The following is a 26472-nucleotide window of genomic DNA, read 5'->3' as shown; positions in this document are numbered from 1 at the left end:
TGTCATTACATCATTAGTCTTCTTTGGTCCACTGTTTCACATTCACATCTGATCGCCACATGATAGCCTTTTCATATTTTAATGCTTATTGCATATGCAATTAAAATGATCATTCAATCTTCTCTTCGTCTAATGATCTCTCTGTGCGGCGGGATTACTCTCTTTTATTCTCTCATGTTTAATTGCGCTATTAAAAGGGCCAAGGTTTTATTTCTTAAGTTTCCCTGACAGTGCAGTGTCCCCAGAAGATTATCCAGATGATTGGGGAAGCCAAGCCAGTGCTCTGATATACAGCACAGTCTAATTTACTGCAAGAATAGAGGGGCTCCTTGTGGGATGCAAGCTGTGACAGCAAAGGGTAGATGAAGCGGCTGAATATTAACCAGACAATAAGGAGCGAAACCTGAGCAGAAGTAGGTGAGAGAAGCACGCTGCTAGTCAAGCACGTCTTGTAAGGCTACAGGCGATCGGAAATAAACCAAGCCAACAGCCATCGGCAATTTAAATTCTGCACGCTCCAATGGGAGCGGTTAAAACAAATAACTAGAAGGAGAGAATGGCACGGCGGGATTAAATATAACCTTCTTTAAAACCACCAATCAGGCTTCTAAAACCCTGCAAGTCACAACTCAAGAGCCAACCGGGGGCCTAACTCACAGCAGCTCGGGAACGCCTGGTTTACATGGTGCTCATCTTCTGGCTATTGACTTTCGGTGACGTTGCTGCTACATTGACTTTCCCTGCTGCATAAGTACTAATCAAGCAACTGGCAAATGAGCCCTGTGATGAGGCCTTGAGATTCAATACTGCAGTTTTGGATTTCAATGAATAGCCACCCCCCCCCCCCCCAAAAAAAAAGGCTTGTTTCCATCTTCTTTATGTCACACTTTCTGTATTCTTAATTGTACAGTACTTGACGCGGTCAAAAAGGCTCATTTTTTTCTCTCCATTAAAGTTATTGCGGAAAGCTCCGGGGGCACTGCTGTGTCAGGGGAGGAGAGTTAAAAGGGGTGAAATTTGACAGCTGGGCAGTGAGAGCACGCCACCAGGAGGAGGCCAGCTGACACATCTGTCTGTAATAACAGGCCGAGACAATCAGAGAGCTACATTCAGTCATGCATAAACCTGAAAGGGAACACCCTCATGATACAATATGAAGTGACAAACCCATCCTCTCACCTATTGCTCACCTCTGTCCATCCAAAGGAAAGCAATAGGTAATTATTTCCCACCCACCAATCTCCCCATTGAAAACTTTGTTTCCCTGGGCAACGCTGGGGAATTCTGTGGAGGCAGCAAAGCTAAAATTGCAGCAGTGATGTGGGATTCAGCAAAGCACCTGTTAGTACACAAAAGCATGCACTCAGACAATTAGAGCATGATACAGCTTCACAGCTACATCTCTGGGGCCGTCTCTCACCGCAAACAACAAATGTGTTTGTGTGTGTGTGTGTGTGTGTGTGTGTGTGTGAGTGTGTGTGTCCAACTGGAAGGTAAAGAGATGATCCAGGAGTGTGAAAGAGAGACAGGGGGGAACAGGTGGAGGTAACAAGCATAATGCACCCCTTTGTTTAACTTGTCATCCAAGGAAAAGGCAGCTGTCTTTTTCTGAGTAAACAGCAGCGTGTGGGGGGGGGGGGGGGCATCTTAATTACAAAGTGGTGTTGAACCAGGTCACATGATGCCACTGTGTGTGAGGGTTGTCCAGCCACACCTCATTACATCAGTGCTGCTCAGTTTACCTCACCTACAGAGGGGATGCTACCTTCAATAAAATGCTTCTGTAGATAGGAAAAAGACAAGGGCAATAAAGTTTAAGAGATGTAGATGGAAGTCTGGGGCTGCTGCGGCTCCTCTGACAGCAGCATCTGGATCTCTGATCTCCACTGGTGGAAGGTGCCACAGTTAAAGAACAAAACAGCTCATCATGGTGTGGGTGTTGCACGGCACAAACCAACTTCGACTGGTTTACCTGAAATTGCCTTGTCCTGTTTGTGTTTCTCTCCAAAACAAAAACAACAACAAAACCTACAAGGCTGATATTCATGAAAATTGGTAGAAGGATGGAGCAAGGGCAATGAAGGAGCCCATAACATTTCAGTGCAGATCAGAATCACTGCAGCGTAGGGTGCCCCCATCTGCATTTTCGATCAATATTTCAACACCCACAGAATATTCAGTTCTATAAATATGTGATTTTGAATACATCAGAAGAGAGAACCTCTCGCTTCATCTGCTCTTGTGTTATAAGGATATACTGAAACATGTGAAACCTCAAGATTTATTAATTTACACATAAATTGGAAGCATGTACAATTATTCTTGCCTCTGGATATTTCCATTAATTTCTTGGGAAACACTACATGGACCTTGGCAGAAATCTTTGCTCATGAACTTGTTTGACATACAGAAAAATCAAGGCCTTTGTAATCACAAGACTACAACAAGGATATGGTGATGTAAAAAGAACGGTCCACTGCCAATGTGTATGTAGTCATCAACCGCAAAACACATAGTCAGACTTACACACAAATTCAAAAACATCCATAATCCAACATCCTCTTCATTGGTGACCATTTACTATTGTTAATCTGATAGCTTATTGATCCCTGTTGAGAAGGTCTCTTCCTGCCTGGGTCAGTCCACATGCAGATTGCACTGCAGTGTCAGATCAGCCTGTGCTCCTGCTGGTGGGTTATTAATCCTCTTGCTTCAAACCTGAGTAGCACAGATCCTTGCTGGAATAAAGTCCCAAATCCAGGTCCACTAAATGAAAAACCATGTGACACTACACCACTGACCTGGGCTTATTTCTGTCACCACATTGGATCTTTGTATGGAGGCTGAAATGAATCAAAGCGACACGGATCAGAGTTGGTAGAGTAGCTGCTGCATCGATTTGTCTGTTCCATCCTTGGTTTCAACCTCTTTGTTCAAATCTACAAGTGACCCTATAAACCAAAACTTGACACGCACCTCTACTACTTCATAACCCCCAATACACATAGCAATAAGCATAACATGCAAAAAATATGCAAAAACACAAACAAATATTTCTGTATTCATCCTGCTGCTGTTAGAGACAGAGGTACTACTTCAACATAAAGTGCACATAGTGCTTTCAAGCTGATCTCAATGGAGTCGGCAGAGCAGCGCGATGCAGAGCACCTCTGAGCCAGTGAGCCCAACGATGAAAGACACAACAAAACAAAGCGCAAACATCTGAATATGCAGACAGCAAATCGTCCCACCTGTGGTACCACCCACCTGTCTTTATGCTTCATAAAAGAAACTCACTGGATGATGGACTGCATGCTAAAAATAATGATTAAAACCAATTTGGAATCATGTCTACTCAGTTATTACTGTTTTTACCTGATATAGTGGACCAAAAACTTGCAAATAGTTTATCATCAGCATTCTTTACACTACAATTTTTTTTGTAGGGCAGACACAAGTTAATGTGGTTGCAGGACAAATAGATAATGTTTCTTAGAACGAAAGAAATATGCAGTGAAACACCAGAGACAGGAAAGCAAGACTTTCCCGGGGGTAGAACGTGACTGTTTATCATGCAAACAGGCCAAATCTGGCTGGTGGAGGTGGATGAAAACACTTGGCCAATCAGAACCTGCCAGCTGTCCTTATCTCTTTCACACATCGCCACATATCTCTCTCACACAAGAATCTTTTTAAAGAGTACTTGCACGGCACTGCTACTGGACGTTAAACACGTCATCCCAGCAGCTGTATTGCACCATGTTGACTGACAGGGGGAGCCATAGTTATTAAAAGCCAGGAAGAGAAAAAAGTGGAGGTCACTGGTAACAGATACTGCAAGTGAAGGCTGCCAAGGACTCCATGCTAAATTGCTCCTGTTTAATAGATCATTACTTGTCCCACAGGCCCTCTCATAAATATTGGAGGACACACAAGTACACACAGACACACACACACACAGACACACACACACACACACACACACACACACACACACACACACATAGTGGATGTTACTTTGTGTGAGCCAGTCATTCAATAGCACATCACCTTTACCATTACAACTGTATGCCTAAGGGCTTGTGTCCTCAGCTTTTTTGTTCAGCAGCAGAAAAATGTTGGAATAAATTACCTCACAGTGTTGGGGGGGGGGGGCAGCTGTCGTGTTTCTATGACAACAATAACCAGTGCAGTTATTATCATTACTTTTACTTTTGTCTGTTAACTATGAGCATCAATCTAAAGATGTATGCCTTCACCCGTTGTACGGAGTCAGGAGGGGATGTGTACGTGCATCCATCCATCAGAGACAAACATATAACACATTGTTTCATTGAATGCATTGATTAAAACTAATCAACTACATAGAGCAGCTGGCAAATCTGCTCCTACAAACGGGCCTTTCTTTCTCTATTATGATCACTTCTATCAGAGGTACTCTAGCATGGTGGATAAACAGATACGACGAGGACAAGCTTCTCCATTGTGTTGGTTACCAGGGTGACGGTTCCTGACACATTTTAAAAAGAGAGCAACAGAGATGATACCAGTGTCATCCTGCAAAATTCAGTTTTCAACTGGAAGTGCTTGGAGAAAAAAGAGTGGCAGAGTTATCTGAATGAAGACTGAAAGAAGACTTTTTTTTCTCTCAAGGAGGCCACATACAGCTGCTCCTCAAAGGAAGCGACTGAAAAAAGACACTCAACACATTTTTACCAATAAATTTCCATTCGTTTTCCATGCATGGGAAGAAAATGTTCATGAGCAAACATTCTCTGAAATGAATGAATAACAAGCTAGATGGTTCGGTGCAACATAAACTTGTATTACAGTAACTTGTATTTTTCTATGGCCTGAAATTTCTATTTCCAAATTCCATGACATTTCCAGGTTTTCCATGACCGTATCAACCCTAACTATGTTAAAACCCTGAAGTACTGCCCACGACTCTGAGGTCATATTGCTCAAACTGCTATGCCGTTTGAAGTTGTGAAAGGCAGCATTTTGTTGCCACAAAGCACAAATGAGGCCATGCCCGAGCGCACGCACATACTCACACACACAAACACACAGGTACATATAATGCTGCAAAGCACCCACTAACTGCAACATGACTGATGGGGTGAAATCTGGTCGGGCAGCTTAAGTAGCAGAAAAAATATGAGGATATAAACAGAAGATTTAAGACACCGTATCTATCTGTACTGCTGATACACACAGTGTTTACATATTCATGAGATGAGCTATGGGTTATCATGAAGGAGGGGCCAACACTGGAGAGGAGCAAGGGTAATCTTTTCACAACTCTTTTGGTGTGTTTACAGTAAAGAGCTGTGTATCTGGTCTAATATTGAACACAGAGGGTCAATAGGACCATGCAGATGTCCATCAAGGCCAACAGCTCCTTCTTAATGAAGATGTACAGCTGACTTCATTATATTTGACTGGATAAAAGTCCAAAACTGAGGAAATATATAAAAGGAAGCTTTTTCCAAAGTGAATCAGTAGCCCTTTTTCTACACTGAGAGAATTTAAATATTCCGTTCCAGCAGATCCATTCACACTAAACCATACTTATTAGATATAATCACTGAAAATATGCCTGCAGTTTTTTCATAAAAGGTCCATGCAATATTTCCTTAGAAATTAATTAAGATGCCCTATCTTGCAATGCTAAAAAAGTGAAAAAGATATTTTTGGATCGCCCCCCCCCCCCCCCACACACACACACACACACACACACACACGCACGCACGCACGCACGCACGCACAAATAGGTTATAGGTACTGCAGACCCACGTTCCACGCCTCCACCTAGTTTCATGAAAACTGGTCAAGTAGCTTGTGCATATCCTGACTCAACTTAATTAATGCCCATGAAGATATTACCTGAAAAATTAATTGGACCTAAAGCCACTTTCAGCAATGAATTGGTATGAAAGAGGATATACACTAACCAGAAATAAACACTAAAACTTGCAGAATAGTTATTAGCCACTTCAAGTTCATTATTTTGTTTTGTAGTCCAACACATTTCCTCAATATTAGTACACTTTGCTCCAAATAAAATTATTTCCACTCAACCTGCAGCCTCATGCAGTCACGCTGAGACGTTAATGTGAAATTTTTGTAATAATTCACTTGTGAATTCAAGAGGAAAGGCTTAAAACACTGCAATCTAAACAAAGTCAATACATTTGAAAAAAATAACCCTTCAAGATATTCCTTAGATATCATGTTTGTAAGGCTTAAAGCCTGTTTGTTACCTGGGAGGACGTAACAAGTCCTTCGTTTCAGACAGGAGAGAGCCTCTTCCTGTTTCTCCTCCAGAGACCGACATTCTGACGGCAACAGTTTGATAACACAACATTCTTCTGCAGGCTGACATTACCGAGGCTGTCCAAACTCCCAGCTGGATGGAGGACAGCGAGAGGAAAGGATGGATTTTTACAGGTACTGCAAGAAACCAAAACCCAAATCTCCCAAAAGGTCCCTTTGGGCAAAAGTGGAAGGAACATAATGAGGCTTGTCAAATAGATGAGACAGAACATCGTCGTCGTCGTCGTCGTCGTCGTCGATGAAAAATCAAAACTCGTGTAAAGGACAGAAGGACTGTCACTGTTATCGGGTAAATGATTGATTAAATTACTGGAGTATAAAGAATGTCTCTAAAAGTTTAGGGTGAATAAATGATTATGATGCAGTCCTATCAAGCGAGTTTATTCTGATCTGCCCAAACAAAAATAATCCTAAGTATCTCTCAACATGAAGCGGCTGACAAGCAGTATTTAGGACTTCACTGCATTTAGCACTTCTTTTGTCTTATTTATACAGAGCAGCAGTTTCTAAAGTGAGAAACACATCACTAAAACAGAGAGGAACAAATTTGAAAACAGTAGTTTTATTTCACTGTTCTTTTGTCTAATTAAACACTAAAGCACTAAAATAAAGCCCTTAATAAGATCACTACTTTAGTATATTTTTGCCCCTGTAACTGCTGCTCCTGTTAGCATCCTATAAACTGCCTTTCAACTCATCATTAATGGTTGCGCTTGCTCGCTTTTGGTGGTAGCCATATTGAATTATTGATGTTTACACAGCCTTACTGATGCCTTGATGGATTTGCCTCAGAGTAATTCAAACAACAAAATTCATTTGAAAAAATCTTCCCTTCCAGTGGCAGCCATATTATAATATACATTTTCTTTTATAAAAAAATCTCTCTTAATGTATTTCTTAATGTATATTTTATTGTTTCACAGACAAATGTGGAGAAGAGGTTGGATAGTGGTGTCATGATGGATGCTCCATTGGTGGATGCCCCCACCAAGGGGACGATGCCGGCGTCCAGGGTTTAATGCTGTCAGTGCTTTTGTCTATCTGTCTGTCTGTCTACTACAATGTAGGCCAAGGAGGAGCCTCTTCAAATTTAAGTCAAATTCCTTTAACATACATAAAGAATGTCATTTCTTTTTAATTGGGTTTGATTTAGTTGGCCTTTTGCTCATTAAGTACCCTCTATTTCTTGTATAATTTCTATTAAGTGAAAGCTGAAACCTGATTTGTGCTGCGAAGATTAGGAGCCTAAGGTTTCTTAATAATTGTGTAATAATGGGTGCTGTAATTTGCACAAATTTTGCTGCTGGTTCCGTGTTTTTCTAGTGGAGCAGCATTGTTAAGGTTTCTTCTCTTACAGGGTAGGATTATAAACTGGCTCTGACGTGTAGTTTGTTGCCTTCCCTCCCTGCACACCAGCTGCCAAGCTTCTTGTAGCAAAAGCGCACCTTCCGTTGTCATTCTGGATGGAGCCAAGAGGCTAGCGTAACGAGCCCTCTCCCACAGGAAGGCATCTGTTGTCAGATTAGTTTGGCTCCGGCCATGGGTTATCAATCACAGTGCTGAATTCTATTACATGTTAAAATTCATTCATCACTTCTATTAGTTGATTAAATGATTTATCAGCAAAGATGTCAGCAGGAACGACAGAGAGGTGTGTGTATTCTGCTCCATGGCAAGCCAAAAAAGCAATCGTGTGAGCAGTGAAACAGAAAATTTGCAGGTCATCAGCTGCTGTGACTAAACACACCTGGCGTTAAATGTGCCTGCAATTATCATTATCATTTATTATATTAAATCAAACTAGCCTTCATGTTTAAATTCTTAAATATAGAGTAGTTGTAGCTGCTGCCTTTCGTCGCAATAGACAAGAGCGCCTGGTGGAAAGCTGCAGAGGCAAGCACTTTAAACTATGTGCCGCATCAGCTGAGGCCTGGGAAACAAAGCCAAATTTGGGACCCCAGGGAGGATTGTAAAGGTTAATCTGATGAAAATGAATTGGGATGATACTCAAATCATTCCAGTTCTGTGGAGACAGATATGATGAATGATCCTTACAGCTCAGAATGAGCCCAGAATACAAAAAGCAAGACATTAAGGTTTACAAGTCTGGCCAGTGCCCCTGACCAAGCTGGACTTGGTCCCAGAGTGTTGTTCTGCTGCGGCTCTGTGGGTCAAACCAGGAGGGTAGACTGTGTTGTAATCTGTAAAATGAAGAAAAAAAAGAATCTCTCCTCTCTCTCAGTATGCAACTTTTGACCCTCGGAAAAGAACTAGAGCTCATATGATTTAGTTATTTTCTCCTAATTAGTTTCTCTGATTTGCTTGCTGGAGGGGTAGACAAGGGCATTTGCAGAAGTGATGATTTTCAAATCATGAGCGATTTTCCTCTTTGACAGTTCAACTGGGATGCTACTGCCATAACTTTTTTTTTTTTTTAATTAAAAGAGCAAGAGGCTTGGAGGGAAACTACCTCCAAGAATCTGCGAAAGAAATAAAGCGGATCAGTCAAAACTGCCAGTCATTAGTTGAGATGAGGATGACAGCAGCCATCACTGCAGACGGGTTGCCTTGGCAGCAAGCCAGCTATATCACAAAAAAACTGTCCGCTAGCCTCACATACAGATGTAGCAGACAGTATCGGTATCTGACTTTTCTGTCTTGAAAATAACTGACGGAAAATTTGTCCTCTATTCATGGAACAAAACAATGAAGAAATAGCCGGGGTGATTTTTTTGATTTTCTTTTTGATGTTATGATAAATAACCTAATTATACTTCAAGCAGATTCTTAACTAATATAAAAGGTTTCTTCTTCAGTCTTACAATCACTCATCTAGCCTGTTTGAGTTGAGGAAAGTGCTGTTGTGTGTCACATTAAAGATTTAAAAAAAAAACAAAATCGCAAGACAAGCAGAGAGTTTCCTGAAGAGGTGAGAGAGAACTGAGCAGACGATCCCATCAGAGATTTATGCTCCTGTGACCACTGCTGCCAATATTATCTAGACATTTAAGGACCGCTGGACTGCAGCCAACATTCATGGACGTGGAGACAAAAGGAACAATGACTCAAGATTTAGGAGAAAGATTGATCAAAGGAAAACTTCAAAAGTGAAGGGTTAGCCTTTCTGGCAGAATGCCTCTCCAACAGAGAGCCAGACTGGAAGCATTTCTAGGACATGAGAGATGTTTTGAGATGTTTTATTGTAAGCAGACCCTGGTGCTCTCCTAACCCTAAACAGCTTGTTTAACTATCTGAACCTTTCAGATCAAGGTGCAACAGTGTCACAGTCACACCATCCACACGAAGACCCCACACCTCCATCAACACAAAAAAAGCCAAAATGGAGATTGCATGACTGTATGTGCGCCACAGCCCCACCAGGAAATGTCCTTTAGACATTTAAGCTTCTTGGTGAGTCCCACCAACTTTATGTACACAGAAAACAAAATGAAACTTTTAAAGACACGAAGAGCGTCCCGACCAGAGGAGACTCATGGCGAGAGCGTTTCATGCTGCCCCTGGCCAACGAACAGCCTTTCAGAGAGCTGCACTTTAGTTACGGGTCCTCCAGGAGGACAATGAACTGTGAACTATGGAAGAGCTAAAAACTCAAGGACACCATACAAACCTGAGAGTTTGCTCAAGAAGAGCTGTTTAAATACGTGTTTTACATGTCATGCCTGTTTGTCTTTGGTATTTGCAGTGTTGTTATGACGTGAACTCTGTTTTTTCTGCAGTTTCCTGTTTTAATTTATTTTATGTCTTTTGTAGTTGTCATCACACCTGCCAAGGGACTAGACCTGAAAATGAACCAAGGCAACTAAATTGGCACATTAACAGAAATGGCTATTAATATGCGCTGTCCTTGCAACATTTAAAAAAAAAATAAAATCAGTTGAATGAAAATAAAACTGAAGTTATTCTCTCTAAAGTTTCTGCTATAAAATGCTCCCAATATTTTTGTCCATGCCATTTTCATTAATTTTGTTAGGTAAATTAATTCAACTCCTGAATCCAAAGCAATTCTCATTGTGTTAAATAATTCAGCGACAACTGTGATAAGTGAAATACTTCCGGCAACATCTGTACAAATGACACACGCGCATTATGTCTCATGTGCATGCTGCTAAAGCTTCCACCAGCATGCTGCTGAGACACACAGCTAGTGACAGATGCGGCACATGCAGGACAGGAGAGATTACAAGTTGTCGAGTCACCAAGGTACAGCTCTTTGTTATGATGCACGGAGTGGCGTGTCACACTACAAACTGCTCACTGTCAACTGGTATCAGAGGAGAGACAAATGGAAAATCAGAGGATAGGAGGTAGGAGGCGGATTTTCTAACAGCTGCCTTGCAGGAAATAGCTTTTGAAGGCTTTGAAGATTAGAGAATCAAACTTTAATGCTCCTCTTTTATCTTCAAATCATATATCCACATCATTTTCTTTTTTTGTGTTAACAAAACCCCCCGATGACAGTTAGATGGGAAAATACACATGTTGAAACAGTGTCACAAATACAAAGACACCATCTGCACTTGAAGGAACGTGAAAACTGTGACACAGATCCAAGATGAAATCCCGTGTCAGCATTCAAGCCTGTTTAGGAGGGTTTTGTCATGCATACTGTGATCCCAGAACAAGCGTGGCAATGAACAGCGCACAGCAGTCCCTAGTGGGGTGTTAAAGTAATTGCTTGCTTCACTAGTCCCTTGAGGATATGACAAAGTGGGCTGCAGAGTAGTTTGGAGATTCTTTTTTTTGGGGGGGGGGGGGGGGGGGGGAGAAAACAAAACAGAAGCCTCACATTTTTCCGTCTTCCACTTCTGCCAGCCTGCTGACAAAGGAGAGGGCAAGAAAATGGATGGCTCTACCTCAAACACAAAAAAAGAGAAAGGTTAAGTATTATGTTGTGTCAGAACAGAGTGTCAGCTACTGAACATAGAGGCTGTGTTATTATCGTAATGATACAGCCGTTGTGTGAATGTTCTATTCTGTTTTGATATGGAGGTTTTGTTTTCAGTGCTGTTTGTTTGTTGGTCAACAGGATTATGGAAAGACTGCAAGGCCGGTTTTTATCAATGGCTGGTGAAAGATTTAAATCCTGGGGTCGATGCTGAAATCTTCTCTTTACTTTCATTACACGACATTGCAAAGTTTTCAGTTGAACTTGTCCTCGCAGCCACAAATGTCAATCTTCAGTCACGTAATTTTGGCCAGAAAACAAGTGTCTTTATTTCAGACATCAGACTAGTTAAGCAGGGAAAACATTTGCCTCTATGAAGCTCTGAGTGACAGAAGACACCTAAAAAGGGTACGGTTGTCACGGTCTTGTATTCCAGGAGTGTCTCCCAGCTGAAACCTTTTCCCACTGAGAAGAAACTCAGTATTGCCATGGCAACCTGGAGCTGCAGCCAAACCCTGAGAAACAATTCAGATCAGCTGATAAGACTGAACGTCTGACTGACATTTATATCGTCTTTTTTAACTTGAAAATCGTTTTATCGTGCATCTATCTTTCTGATGGGACCTCCAGTTTGTTCGAAGTGAGGTTGCAAATTAAATATTGCATTTCTGTTCTGCTGTGTGAATTTGCAGCAACACACACTCTTATGTTCCTTTTCATTTTTATTCTAATTCCCCCTGAGTAGCCAACAAACAACACGCTCCATTAGTTGCTGCAGGAATCCACAAAGAAGCACAGTAGTTTGCATAAAGGCCACTTGGAACACATGATGAATGACTGTATTCTCACCACTTAGCATTTCTTTTATTCAGATGCAATTACTGCTATAGAGGTATGCTGCATTTTCAGCATTGTTCTGTCGATTGGAACGCCACATTAGTGCAGATGCTAATTATTTAGTTTAGTTTATTTGCGTAAATGCTTCCATTTTTTGTCTAGGATAGCACAAAAAAGCAGACGCTTGTTTTGATGCAGTAATCTACACCTGATATTATCAAAGTGTGTTGATCTTAGTACACGTGTATCAAGGATATGTTTAAAATAACACCGTGTTCTTTAGCACCATGATCCTGCCTTCACCAGACTGCCCGTGTCCCATTTGGGTTGGTGCACCGAGGGATGACGGGGCGGGGCAGCTCTACAGATGGATGTGTGGGTTTCTGCGGTGATGTACTATAGGTGAGCAGGGAAGAGCAGCCAGTTGGCACAAAGGAGGAGGAGGAGATGACGACTAAGACGTTAACAAGCTGTATACTGCCAACACAACACGGTGCCCACTGCAACAACAAAAACAACAAAGACAGCCCCCTGACAAGCCTGGCGTTATAAACAACAAGCAAAGAGGCACGCGGCCGGTTCCAACCGCAGAGGAGAACTGCAGGTCAGGCTCGGACCAGTTCGATGAAAATAAGGTTGGGGGGGGGGGATGAAACTCCAGTGTGCATCAATTTTTTGCTGTGAGTAGCAGTTTTAGATGGTGAAAGTTATAGAAAAAGCAGTAAAGTTTTCTGTCGCCTTCCAGATGATAACCTTGATCCTTCATCTCACTCCAAAATGGCTCACTGCAGCAGCTCAGGGATTACAGGATGTTGCTGCAATCACATCAGAACTTCTCTTTCAACTTTTTATCATATCAAAGGACAGAAGATCAAATATATCCTGTTGCAATTTGGTGACTTGTGTTTGTTGTTCTTATTATTTTTTACATTTTTAAATTTTTTACTTAAGCAGGGTTCTATCATTAAAATCTTTAACACATTATTCCCTGGCAGGAAACTAATGAGATGCATTCAATTACTAAGAAGGTGTTTTAAAATTCCCTCTTTGATTCAGCATTTACACATAAATGAGTATCCTTCATTTCCCTCATTATTAGGATCAATACGTTCTCCTGCAATCATGGGTTGGGATATCTTTAGTATTACCAGTGGGATCGACCGCTGCAGGCCTTTGATGCAGACATGCTAAGGTCTTCCTGTTTCTCACGGCACCAAACAACATTAACCAAAATAAAAGTGACATTTATGATAATACCTTCAGGGCAATCTGATAGCTTCTGTTAAGACCATGTGCTGCCAATCACACCCATGGGAAAAATGGATCTCTGGATACGCACACGCAGACTGCCTATCATGCCTTTGAAACTAAACTCTCTTGCAGGAACTGCAGCTGCCCCCCCTGCCCCCCCCCCCTTGCAGAGGCGTGTTCTTCAACCACTTAATATAAATACAGACATCAACAAATGTCTATTTTGGTGATTGTTCCTCCTTTTTCCTTTTGCCACCTGCTGGCTGAATGAACAGAAAAGTGACAATTGTAAGTGGTTGTGCCCCAGAGCCTTTGGCGGAGCAGCCCATGGCTAATCCTGTAAGCACTAACACTGACTCACAACTAGCTCAGAAACAAAGAGAGATAGAGATTGACAGAGACAGAGAGACAAAGGCGGCTACCAAGAGAGTGAGAGGCTAAATTGTGGAGGTGAAAGGAACTTTAAGAGCCACCGAAGAGAATACAGAGGCTGACAGAAAGAGGTTGATGAAAGGGAGTGTTTAAAGCTTTGGGAGAAGTGGGCCAGATCGAGGTTTGAAAATAGGGAAGGAGGTTGAGAGAAATAGATTTAAGGAAGGAGCAGGCATTAGGTCCACATGAGTGATGGGAGTGGAGGGAGCCAAGAGAAGAAAGCAGTGGTGTGCAAGTTGTCCACCAAATCTATTTGTCACCCTGAAACTCGTTTGTGAGAGGATGCGTGCCTGTGAATAGAAGTCTGAGTGTGTGTTTGACAGGAGGGAGTCAAGGATTTGATGACAGGACATTAATCTCAACGGAGAACTCCTGGAAGACAGACATATCTTCAAAAACAGCATGTTTTTCAGTCAGAAATCCCCCAATCTTCTATCAGGGTCTGTCTTCACTTTTTGCTCACAAGATCCTTGCATATTCAGGGAGAAAAAAAAAAATCACCTTGATTTGCAGTAGAGGCCACTTTTATGGCTGTTTTTAACTTATCAAAAGTAAAAACCTTCCTTCATTTTGTCTCACGGCACCACCTTCTTTTTAGCTGCCTTTTCGCCCGGTTCTGAGCTTCACCAGACACTTTTTGAGATATTTCCAACTCAAAAGCTTGCCAGTTACTCACGGCATGTTCTGCAACTTCCTTTAGTGTCGCTCAGCTCTTATCTGCATCAGTTTTCAATAAATCTCTCAAAAATGCATCATTTTCACAGTCTTTAATTAGAAAAAAATCGAACCGCCCTCATCTCCAGCTGACATCTGGTTATATTCTGTTTGTGACCTGCTGTTCCTCTCACCCTGTGGCTATAGCAGATGTGTACAAATGCTCCATTTTCTCCATCTGTAGCTGCTGCCTCTAGCTACAGCTTTACTCTGTCTTCATCACCATCACCTCCTGCTGTACACAAGCTCGTCACATTCAGTCTAGGTAATTTTCCATTCCTAAACACAATACTGAATGGTGAGTTTAAAAAAAAAGGACAAGACGGCATATATGTTTCAGTTTAAAGGCAGAAATACATTAAATCATATTACTTTTGTGATTGATTCCTCATCCACCACCCCCACAAGCATGACGCTGCTCCCTGATGCAAGGCTGACATGTATTTGCGCAATTACTTCTACTAATACAGTATGTTATTATTGCAAAAAGAACAACAAGTACCACCTCACACTTGTACAGTGTTCCCCCAGCAACCAGTCACACGCACGTGAGCATGTGAGTGTTTAAACTCAGCCCACACATTCAGCTGAAATCCTGCCTCCCAGCTGGTTCATTGGCCAGGACTCCACTGCCGGATAGCCAACATTGATGCCAACAGTCCTGGACCCTGCACGACTGATTCACCCAGAAGTCATTCAGGGGAATAGAAAATTCGTCATGAATGCACAACATCTCAGAGTGAGCAACTGATAGATAAATGATGCACTTTTTGGTGAATAAGGCTTTTAAATTCAAGGAAACATTGGTGGAAGATTTGAAAAAAAAAAACCCACTAGAAACTCTTGATATTTCATTCCTCTGATGTGACAGCACCCTTTACCTTTGACCTCCAGAACCTTTTCAGCTGAGTTCCAGCGGATGTTCGGTCCAAATGTGAAGAGTCGCCCTCAAAGCCTCCCTGAGACATTGTCTGGCTAAGGTTGCAATAAGCCTTCTAAGACGTTCGAAGAAATAAAACATTGAAAACACCTGCGAAGGGCAGCAATACTTTGGTCAACACCATCTACATCTAAATTACACCCAAATTTGTCTTTCCTGTCACAATTAAACTCTGTCACTCCTCCATCTGAGCCACAACCAATCTGTTACTAACCCAGAAAACTACAGTTTTGGTGCAATGCGTCAACCATTCATATTTCTAAATTTGTATATATAAATATATACACAGGGTATATTTATTGTTACTGATTGTTATTTAATATATTTCTATTTTACACAAGTCTATCTCACTATTTATCTTTACACTATATTTTCTGTTGCACAAGCAACACAAGAATTTTCCCCTCGGGATCAATGAATTATTTGACTCTGACCATACATGGAGTTGCTATGGGGAACATTGACAGGATTATCGCACAATAACTCTGACAGCAAGTATCGCTCAGCAGTTCTTTCTATGATGCACGGAAGCCTAAAACCAAAGAGAAGAGCTCAAGGAATATGTGCAAGCAACAGCATCTGAGTTTTTAAGCAGCACAGCTAATGTGTGTGTGAGCCAAGACAACAGCCAATTTGTGTGTAAGGAAAATCAAGAAATCCTCCTCTCAAATTAAAAGACCATGCTCTTAACTGAAGAAGTGGATTAATGCTCATAAAACATCCATACAGATCCTCCAAAATCCCCAGCTGACCTCAGCAGGGCTCTTTGACCCTGTCACACCGTCACGTCAATCACGAGGACATAAAGCTGCCACTAAGCTGGGAAAATGAAGGAGGCGCCCAGCAACAGTTAACTCATTATTTAAAGCCTTTGGCAAATAACTAACACAAATCTGCCTCAAACAGACTGATCATTAGCAATGATTGATTTAATGATTCCGTCTGGTCCTTCACACCCCGCTGCCACCTCGTCTTCAGATATCTGACCTCTCCTCATGAGAGGCATCCATATTTCCATACAGTAAGCAGATAAACACTCTGGAACGACCTTGATAAGTCATCTGTACAATATATAAATAAAATCAATTTGAATCCTGAAAGTAGAAGTCACTGTTTCATATTTGAGTTCAACTAGTCTCGACCAAGATAAAAAAAAACACACACTTGATGCCATTAACTCCTCTGTTTCATATTTACACCACCCTCCTAAACACAACATCCGTTCTTATGGACCGACACACTCAACAGGACTGCATTGATTCGGACTCCGGGAGTTCACTGGGAAAACTAAAAATCAAAATTTAGTGAATTTCGCTCTTCAGTTTTTCGCCGTGTTAACTGAGTCAATTCACTATATTCCATTGTGTGTTTACTTTGCATGTGCCGCATCAAGTTAGTCCTATTGAACGCAGCTCTGTTCTTACCACTGCAGACATTTTAGCTGCATCCTGCCACTATAAACCCTCTGTTTATTTCACTTGAGAGCCGTAGTTGAATAAAACCTTTTGAAAAAAATGCCTAAGTTGCAATGTTGATCTCAGATTCCCTTCAGTACACACATACACTACTATTAAAATCACCCTAAACCTGGCTCTTAGTATAGGAAGACAGTCTCTCTCTCTATCTCTCACACACACACACACACACACACACACACACACACACACACACACACACACACACACACACACACACACGCACAATTGGCTATGATCTGGCAGTATACATGCTTCTGCTCCACAAACGTATGAAATACCAGCACAAATAAAACAGTCAGCTGCTCATGTTTGATCCCCACAACCAATTTGCTGTGCTATTTTTATAAGGCAACAGAGTGTAGGTGTTTTAAGAACAGGTGGGTGAGGAAAGTTTATGCGGGGAGACGTTTCAATCTCTCAGAGTGCTGCTGCTTTGCTAAAAGTGTGTTACTTGCAAGTGTGTGTTACCTTCGACTCTGTGAACCCTGTGTTCTCCTGGCATTGATTCTTAATACACACACACACACACACACACACACACACACACATACATAAACTCCCTGTTTAGTGATGAGATCGAACTAAGGGCAAGATGAATAAATAATAGTTTAAACTCTGGTGTTTCACTTGACTAATTAACACGGGGGAAAGATTCATCTGAAGAAGCCACAATACAAGAGTGCAAGTGAAGGCCGCCAAGCAGTGAATCAAGGATCACTGAACAGGCTTCACACACACACACACACACACACACACACACACACACACACACACACACACACACACACACACACAAAATCTGCGCATCTCCTAATTTGGGATTCAGAGTGTTGTGAAAGGAAAGACAAAAGAGGGGAGGAGAGGTTTTGGCCTCCATTGACTCAAAACACTCTGGGCTAATGAGAAGTCCTGAAACACAATAGCACTTAAGAAACACAAACACACACACACCCTGTAGTGTCATAGCACTCAACGTGTTTTCATTTAATTGTCAGGCAAACTTTGGTAAAGTTGCATAAAAGGAAACTTGTTTGCATCTACAGGCATCTACCGTAGCCTGTACCCCTCCGCCAGAAGAACAAGCAGATTGGACAGAGATATAAGTTGTGAAAATGAGCTGTATAAGTGACGACGCCATTCAGTAGTAATAGCAATCATAACCACATCAAGAAGGAAATCACAGGACGTCAAGAAAAGGGGAAAACATGCGTATAAGGAGAGGGAGGGATAGGTGGATGGTTTGTGAGATAAGTGATTGTGGCAGGATCGAGGCAGGATTGAGGCTACTCGTGGAGGCTCTTGTTAGTGAGTAGAGGAAATTGTTTTGTGTTAGTGATTTATATTCATGTTTCACACCTGGTTTGATGGGATTTGTCAATGGATGATGGATGTGTTGTGTTGCCAGCTTCCCATTTTTAATCAAAAACATTGCTCATTTTGCACCCAAACCAGGATCTTGTCCTGAACACAACCCAACACTGATAACGATGTGTCATATAAGACAATCAGAACAAATTACTTAGCTACAGCTGCATGAGCTGAAATTCAGTCTGGCAGGTCCAAATTGTTTTATGCTAGCTAATATCGTCAATGTTGCAAGCTGTCCTGAGATTAAGGCAAAGTTTGGCAACATCCTGGAGGCCAGCGGAAACAAGTCAAAAAACCTCAAATGATTGTAAAAAGTGCTAAAAGAACTGCTACTGGAAAGACATCCCTGTCACTTGTCGGTGTAATTGTCCATCAACATCAGGGTCACCCAACGCTCACAAACACACGATGATGTCGTTAGATTGCATAATTATGAAAAATAACCGGTCTAGTTGCTGGTCACATCTTCTAGCTATACCTCCTCCAAATCATACACTGTCCTCAAATATGAGTAGACAGCAGTAGGACAGGGGAATTGAAATGAGGCACACTTGGAGGAGGAAGTAGCAACACTGACTGACCGCAGGCTTTTATTTTGGTGATGCTGACATCTCCTTGGAAACAGGCATGTTCGATATAGAAGAGACGGAATCAAAGCTTTTAAATCTAAATCAGCTTGAACAGCGACAAAATTTTTTGCTTTCACAAACATGCCAAAAAAAAAAAAAAAGAGAGAGATCAGCATGGCGGAACAAGATGCAACAACAGATTTCAAATGAACTACAAGTGACTGACTACAAATGACTTAAAAGTCCCGAAGGGGCGCAGAAGAAGCTATAAGTTTGTGAAGAAGGCTGTCATGACTGAGGCAGCGGCAGCTTGAGTCCTGGAGGAGCCGGCGAGCGCCACAGCCTTTGAACGTACAGGAGGCAGGCAGGAACAGACAGCAGCGCTACGTGACTCTCATGACAACATCCACAAAACACACTATCACACATATACACTTTCAGAGAGTCCCTCAGTGCTGCCGGTTATCAAGATTAAATACCGCAAGCATCCGAGCAGATGCACCAGCTAAAAGGATGCTGAGACACAAAGTGAGGGGGGAGGGGGGTGAGATAGAAACAAATGGGACCAGGAGATAAAAAAAGGAGGAGAGGGGACCATTCCATGTGCCCACCTGAGGGTTTCCCAGCATCCTCCATCCGCGCTGCTTTCAGCCCTATATGCCTCACTTTCTTTTCTCTTCTAGGTTATTCCATCTCCCTTCACCCATCTCCTTATTCAACCCTAGCTGTCGCCAACTCACTGGGTTTAGATGAAATATTTTATTAAAAAATAAAAAAAATAAAAAGAGGAAGGCAGGGAGGGACAAAAGGATCGTGAAAGAGGTGGGAGGAAGGAGGAGTAAGGCAAGAAAGGAGAGAGAGAGCGAGAGAGTGAGAGAGCGAGCGAGAGAGAGAGAAGTAAGGCTGCCAGTTCTAAGCATTGCCTCTTTTCTCTCTGTCTGATTGTATGTCCCTGGCTGTCCGTCTTGCTCGCTCCTCTCTCTCTCACTCTCTGCCCCCCCCCCCCCCCCCTTCACTCATTATGTCCATCTGAGTGGTTGTGCCAACTTAGAGGGTTAGCCGGAGAAATCATGGCTGGCTGTGGCCCTGAAACACCTTGCAGTCTGGTCACCTCCTGCTGGCCACTGACTCTGGACCTGTGTCCACTGGTTGTATGCTGGGAGGCTTGGATGGAGCAGAAGTGTGTATGTGTGTGTGTGTGTGTGTGCGTGCGTGCATCCTGTCAGCCAGCCAGCGCAGCAGATTACTGACGCTTCACTGGCACGTCCCACTTCATCCTTTTCTCTTGTCACCCCGGCAACACCTCCGCTCCCTGCATGTCCCCCCCCACCATCCTCCTCTTATCATCCTTCACGCCGCTTCACCTCTTCTACTCCCCATCTCCTTCTTTCCTCCTCCTGACGTAACCTGAGAAAGGCTTTAATTTTAATTTCATTCATCTCAGAAATCTATACCAGCAGAGCTAACTCTAGCCCACAGGAATAGCTTAAATCGCCAATCTCTGCATCATGAGCTGCTCTAAGAAAGACCCATCAAAGCACTGCAAGTACACATGCAGTCCCCAAGGTGCTTCTTTGCTCAGAAAAAGATAACCAATCACAGGCAGGGGAGGAGAGAGGAGTGGTGTGATAATTAACACCAGTGGGCCTGGGCTTAGCTTCATGTGAGCGCTGCTCGCTAAAAACGACCAGCGTGGAAACCAGAAGATTCACTCTCTGAACTCACAAACAGAGAAGATGTTGAATGTGAGATTCAACCTGGATCTGCACTTGAGTGGCGTTCACAGAAGGCGGAGAAAGGTCATCGCAGCCCTCAAGTTAGCTGAAGACCCCCCACTGAAAGCATCACCAGAACGAATCACTGCAGCATGACAGAATCTGCTTGGAATGAGCAGTGTGTGTGTGTGTGTGTGTGTGTGTGTGTGTGTGTGTGCGTGTGTGTGTGTGTGCGTGCGCTAGGGCAGATTTACAATTAATGCTCTGCTGTGAATCCTTGCCAGTCTAATTTTCTTTGTTAATTCATTAGGATGAACAATATGATTATAATCTACATCACAACACAGAAAACTATTACAGTAACTGAGTCTACCTTTTGACGTCTAACAAGCACATTGACGGCAATTCCTTCGCAGTAATTTAAAAAAAAAAATATTTAAAATCCTGCAAGAGCTGCTGGTTTTCCTCCCGAATGCCTTTGTGGAAACAGTGCTGAGCCTGAAAATCGCTGGGTTCGTCCCCAACACCGAATGTCACAGCAATTGCTAATCATTGTAAGATAGAAGGCATTCAAAAATGACAAGATCTCCATGGAAACGGTTCAGTGAGTGCTGCCTGGCGGCCAGAACCAATTGAGGCAGGGCAAATGTTTCAAAACCCCACTCAGCACCACTGACGGAACCTGTCACGCATGTTTCCAGCATGTTTCAGCCTTTACACTTGGAGCATCTGTTAACATGCCACGGTCCCTATGATGTAAATGTCATCATTAACTGGTGTAAACAGAGCGTCTATGCGGTCATACAAGCACTAATGTGTTATGACTGCATCGGCTTTGCATTGTCCAGCAACACATGCAACGGAAGATGTATTCATTAGTATCATTTACTGACTGGATATAAAGTCTCTACAAATATCCTCCAGCTATTGTGTTGCATTTTTTTGCAGAATCGCGTTCTTCTTGATTAGTTTGAGTGGATCTGACACACAAACAAACAAAAAACCATAAAATAATAATCAGTACTGATTTACTGTTCCCAGTAAACACAGATCTACTGTCCACACATGAAAAATAGACTCCAGTAGGGACTCTGTAGTGGATAATACACATTCACAGTTGTCCATGTTTGTCATGGAGCATCACGCCTTTGTTACCATTATGGCTTTGCCAGTTGATCGACGGGAGTGTGGCGCATCATGTCTGTACATGAACGTCCTCATGGGAACCCAAAACAACAAATTGTGTTTCTGCATTTTGAAGCAGCAACGAGAAGCTCTGCTGCTACAATTACAGGACACTGGTTTTTATAATGTTGATAACCAGGATGGATGGAGAACAGACTTTGAAACAAGACCAGAACAGAGGAAATTATTGGTGCTGTTTGTCTGCCTGTTAGCAGGATAATGTAAAAACTTGAATCTAAAGACAAAGGAAGAAGAAACTATTCGTTTTTGGAGCAGATCCTAATAAAGGAGGTCCCACTGTGGTGACATCCAACACCATGCTACGTGAAATAAGTCATGCATAGATGTAAGTCAAGCAGTCGGGCAGACATGGTACCTTCCAAAATATTACAAATTACTTTGAAAAGGGTATTTCACAATATGTCAATGCTTTAATGATCTGGTTCTATTGAAGCACAAGAAGAGGATTTGCTGCAAGTCAGTGTTGCATCAAAATGATTGTAAAGCTGTTATTCTATGGTACTGCACAGAAATGTATTTTTAAATCTAAAGATGCACATAACATTCAAGCGAGATAAGTGGTAGGATCTGTGTAATGACTGTAAATTCACACGGCCAAGCATCTGACACGCACCAACTATAAAAAGTTTTAAACAAATGTTCTTGTCATTAAAGATTTTCCCATTCACTGCTATTTAAATGCAGCCTGAGCATCCATGTGTGCTTGCATGCATGAGAAAGACAAAGGAAAGACTAAAGAGCAGGGGATGACACCCACTGACATCTTACCCGATGCTGAGCTACACCTGCTGAGCCATGCAAGGTTAACAATGACCACATAGGGCTTGACAACTGCTGAACACACAGCTTTGCTCCCCACAGACTTCACATACAAGTGCAGACAGATAGAAAGACAGACAGACACACACACACACACACACACATACATACACACACACACGCATGGCAGTCTAGTGGGAGAAATGTGAGGGAATGCGACAAAGCAAAGTGTGTTTAAGCTAATACAATGAGCTAATGCCTCAAAAGGACAAGTAAACAACAAGTAAACAAAGTGTTGTATCCTCTACCCACCAAGCAATTTAGTACCTGTGAATAAACACAGATGAGATATTAATGGCTCACTGTGTCCTCTTTGACCCTTTAATTATTCTGATTTGTGAACAGAGAACCCATGCCTTAATTGCATTAGCATCTCTGCAGGTTTACTTAATGTTCCAGTGGAGAGGAAATTGTGATTCAGCAAGCAGATAGGACAACAACACCTCCTTTTTTTGTGTACACTAAACGATCCAAAGTGAGTGTGTGTGTGTTTTTGTGTGTGTGCAAGTATGGATGCAGTAAATCATTTGCGATTTATTAGCTCAGTTACTACTAGTCAAACCCTCTGATGTGCAATTATGCTCTATCAGCAAATAAATGATTTGGCCATTACAAGCTATAATTGGTTATGGAACAAAGGGTACAATATATTGTCCATCCTCTCGGTCAACAGCCCATCCAGTTCTTGGCTGCTGTGTTATCGGAGAACTCTCCTTGCCCCCTGTTTGCCCCTTCTTCCCACTTCCGCCCCTCCTTCCTCCATGCCTTTCCCTGGAGAGACCGCTGCTCCCTCTCCTCCTTTATCTTTAGAATGAGGCATCTGGAAAACAGGCAATGTCTCCGCCTCTCTTGATCACATTCAATCATCCCGATGTTTATTCAGCTCTCCTCCCTCTCCACCGGCGCTCCACCTCCTGTCCTCCCTCCCTCTGTCCCAACTGTCATCCTCTCTATGTCCCATGCAGCATTGCTTATCCCCGTCCTGCATCTTTCCATTTCAATCTCTCCAATAATTTTTTTTGTTCCCCAACACCACCTTGCATCATTGCCTTTTTCACTTGTATTTCTTCACTGCCTAAGTGTGTTTTTGTCCAGGAAAATGCTGCATTTGTATTTTATGGGGATGAAGAATACATAGGTGTAACTTTCAGGGATGAAAATGTGCATACATTTCTACAAGTTTTGTGCTGAAGCTGTAAGGTTTAAAAATTTTCATGCTCCTGCTCCAGTGGCCAAAACATTCACAATACTCTGCAAAAGAACATCCCAAACACTACAAACAAGAGCAAGAATAAGGGCTGCACCATCATTGTAACGGTCACGTGACCGCCCAATTCAACAGCTTTAAAAGATTTTGGAGAGCATTTTCCAACGAGCCAAAAAACATTCTACCATCTGACTTTTGTCTGTGAAAGGTTTTAATAAACAGTCAATCCCGGGTCAAATTACGAGACGCGGGTATTCATCAGCCCAGGTTCCAATCAGCTGAAACACCAGAATTCACACCGCTTCCAGCACAATGTTTTGACATGTAAGATTCTCCAACTTCTTGTCATTGCAGCTACAAATGTTCCTTGTCATGATTGTGAAACATAAAAAAAGAAAGAAAAGCACAGCAACTCAGGCTTAGTCAGCCCAAGTTTGAAAAAGCCCCCACATACAAGCAGGTATCTATTGTGAAAAATGTAGACGGCGCTCCAACAAATCCTCACAACACCTCAAGAGGGAGCATGTTTTTTGGAATTGTGGCGTTCATCCTACCAATAAACATACTTGCAGAGACTTGTGACATGTATTCAGAGGTGCTTTAACTCTGAGATTGTTTTTTTTCCTCACCACCAACTTGCATACAAATGCAAAACTTACTATATATGAAGTCTCATCATTACATTCCCCAAACTTCAATGAAAGAGTGCATATCCATTTCCATCCTTTGGTAGTATTCTGAATACACAGTAATCTCATCTGGCAGCACAAAGGTTTAAAAAAATTTCAAGTAGTCTGAGATTCAAAGGAGCCAGCATGAAAACCCTGCGATGGGGACAGAGTGAAGGCACCGTCAGTAAGATGTTGGAAGTGATGTAACACCCTTCTTACCTGTGATACCCCTGACATTTTGAGCACCAGTGAAACAATCAAATACAATCCACAAAAGCCAGTTTGAGACACGGATGCATTAATTTGAGGAACTGCGAATTGTAATAAGATATAACAGGATTTTACAACTCTGGAAAGTTACCACAATGACATTTAAAATCCATTTTAAAAAGTAGACAGTAGCATATGAATATGGTCTGAATGTTGTGACAAGTTTAAGCTGCAGTTTGTTGCCCGAGCCCTCTGCACCCTCACTAAGCTACCGCAGCAGTCTTGTAGACGAGGAGGCTGTACTTTTTTCATGCAAAGCTTTCATGTGAATCCTGAACTTGGCCTTTGATGTGATACTTCCTCGGAGGTGAGCGGTGACTTTTCTCTTCAAACACTGTTTGGTAAGCGAGTCCAATTGGTGTCTAGGCTCTGCGCTAATTGCACTGCCTCGTTCTCCTGCAACCACCTCTCTGCTACCCCGCATCTCTAGAGACAGAGAAGACAGCGAGGTAAAAAGAGAGAGAGAGAGAGACTGTAAAGACAGCACAGCCAAATCAAGTTTGACCTTTTGGACCAGCGTCTTATTTGGATGCTGCACATAAATAGACAGTTATTCACAGTGACAGAGGGACATGGTAGAAGCTGGTATCTCGGTTTGAGAGGGGGGCAAAAGGAGAAGTACCTGTCTCATTATCCCCTGGCTTGGCCACACAGGACAGCTCTCTACCCTACAGGGCCGAGCTATGCTGGAGATAAGAGGAAACCCAAAGACAGTGTTGAGCCGGTAAGAATTGGTCTTAAAAAAATGCAGACAGTGACAAAATGGATGAGAGCTCAAGAGAAATGAGAGGGGGAAAAGAGTTAAGAGAGCCGAGCGAGGATGGATAGATTTGCAGAGTAAATGGCCGTGAACTAATCATGATGCTAACAGTAATGGATAGGCAGGGTTGTCCAGATTGCCTCATTTAAAGGACACTTGAGTATCATTTAGGTAATCTCCCTGACGTCCTCACAATGGAGTGGCCCTAGAGGAGGGGGAAAAAAAAGTATGTGTATTTCAGTGCCACAAGATATAACTTGTTCCCTCAATTTAGTTACTTTGTGCCAATGAGATAAGGTCTATCATGAAAACAGATTTTATTGGACAATAAATTGTCCCAAAAATGATTGCAATCGCAAATATTTTCATTTTAAGTAAACGCAACAGGCAAGACACGAGGTGAGCATAACTCCATGTAATAATCATTATTGGAGCAAGCCTTGATGAGATATAACTTGTTTCCTCCATTGAGTTACTTCATATTTGTGCAGTGGTCAGCACTGTGGCCTCACAGCAAGAAGGTTCCGGGTTCGAGTCCCGGCTCGGGCGCGGGATCTTTCTGTGTGGAGTCTCCATGTTCTCCCCGTGCCTTTGTGGGTTCTCTCTGGTACTCCGGCTTCCTCCCACCGTCCAAAGACATGCAATTTGGGGACTAGGCTGATTGATACTCTAAATTGACCGTAGGTATGAATGTGAGTGTGAATGGTTGTTCGTCTCTGTATGCTGGCCCTGCGATGGACTGGCAACCTGTCCAGGGTGAACCCCGCCTCTCGCCCGTAGATGCTGGGATAGGCTCCAGCCCCCCCACGACCCTTACTTGTAATGAATAAGCGGAAGACGACGATGGAGTTACTTCATATTTCATATGTGAAGTGGACAGGTTATTTAAAAAAAACCCTGTTATATCAATACTATATCAATGACAGAGTTGGTTAATATGGGGTCTCATATCCCACTAAGTGTTCGCTGGTTTTCAAGGTTCCATTACAG

At 42.4% G+C, this 26472-nt stretch overlaps 1 protein-coding gene across 7 annotated transcripts in view; it reads right to left on the bottom strand.

Annotated features, from left to right (window-relative positions):
* The window catches only part of srcin1a (SRC kinase signaling inhibitor 1a), a 69842-nt gene extending 50343 nt beyond the window's left edge, over window positions 1-19499 (bottom strand). For all 7 annotated transcript variants that reach the window (XM_086186160.1, XM_086186161.1, XM_086186162.1 and 4 more), the window contains exon 1: window positions 19446-19499. In XM_086186160.1, the coding sequence (XP_086042286.1) occupies window positions 19446-19470 (25 nt within the window). In that variant the 5' untranslated portion in view covers window positions 19471-19499. The remainder of the gene's footprint in view (window positions 1-19445) is intronic.
* Between the last annotated feature and the right edge of the window lie 6973 nt (window positions 19500-26472).

Source organism: Aulostomus chinensis, chromosome 18 (assembly GCF_037954235.1).
Source record: "Aulostomus chinensis isolate RoL2024-O1b breed Wild chromosome 18, RoL_Achi_v1.0, whole genome shotgun sequence".
Lineage (NCBI taxonomy): Eukaryota > Metazoa > Chordata > Actinopteri > Syngnathiformes > Aulostomidae > Aulostomus > Aulostomus chinensis.
Note: the sequence above shows the minus strand (reverse complement) of the source record. Positions and strands in the feature narration are given on the sequence as shown.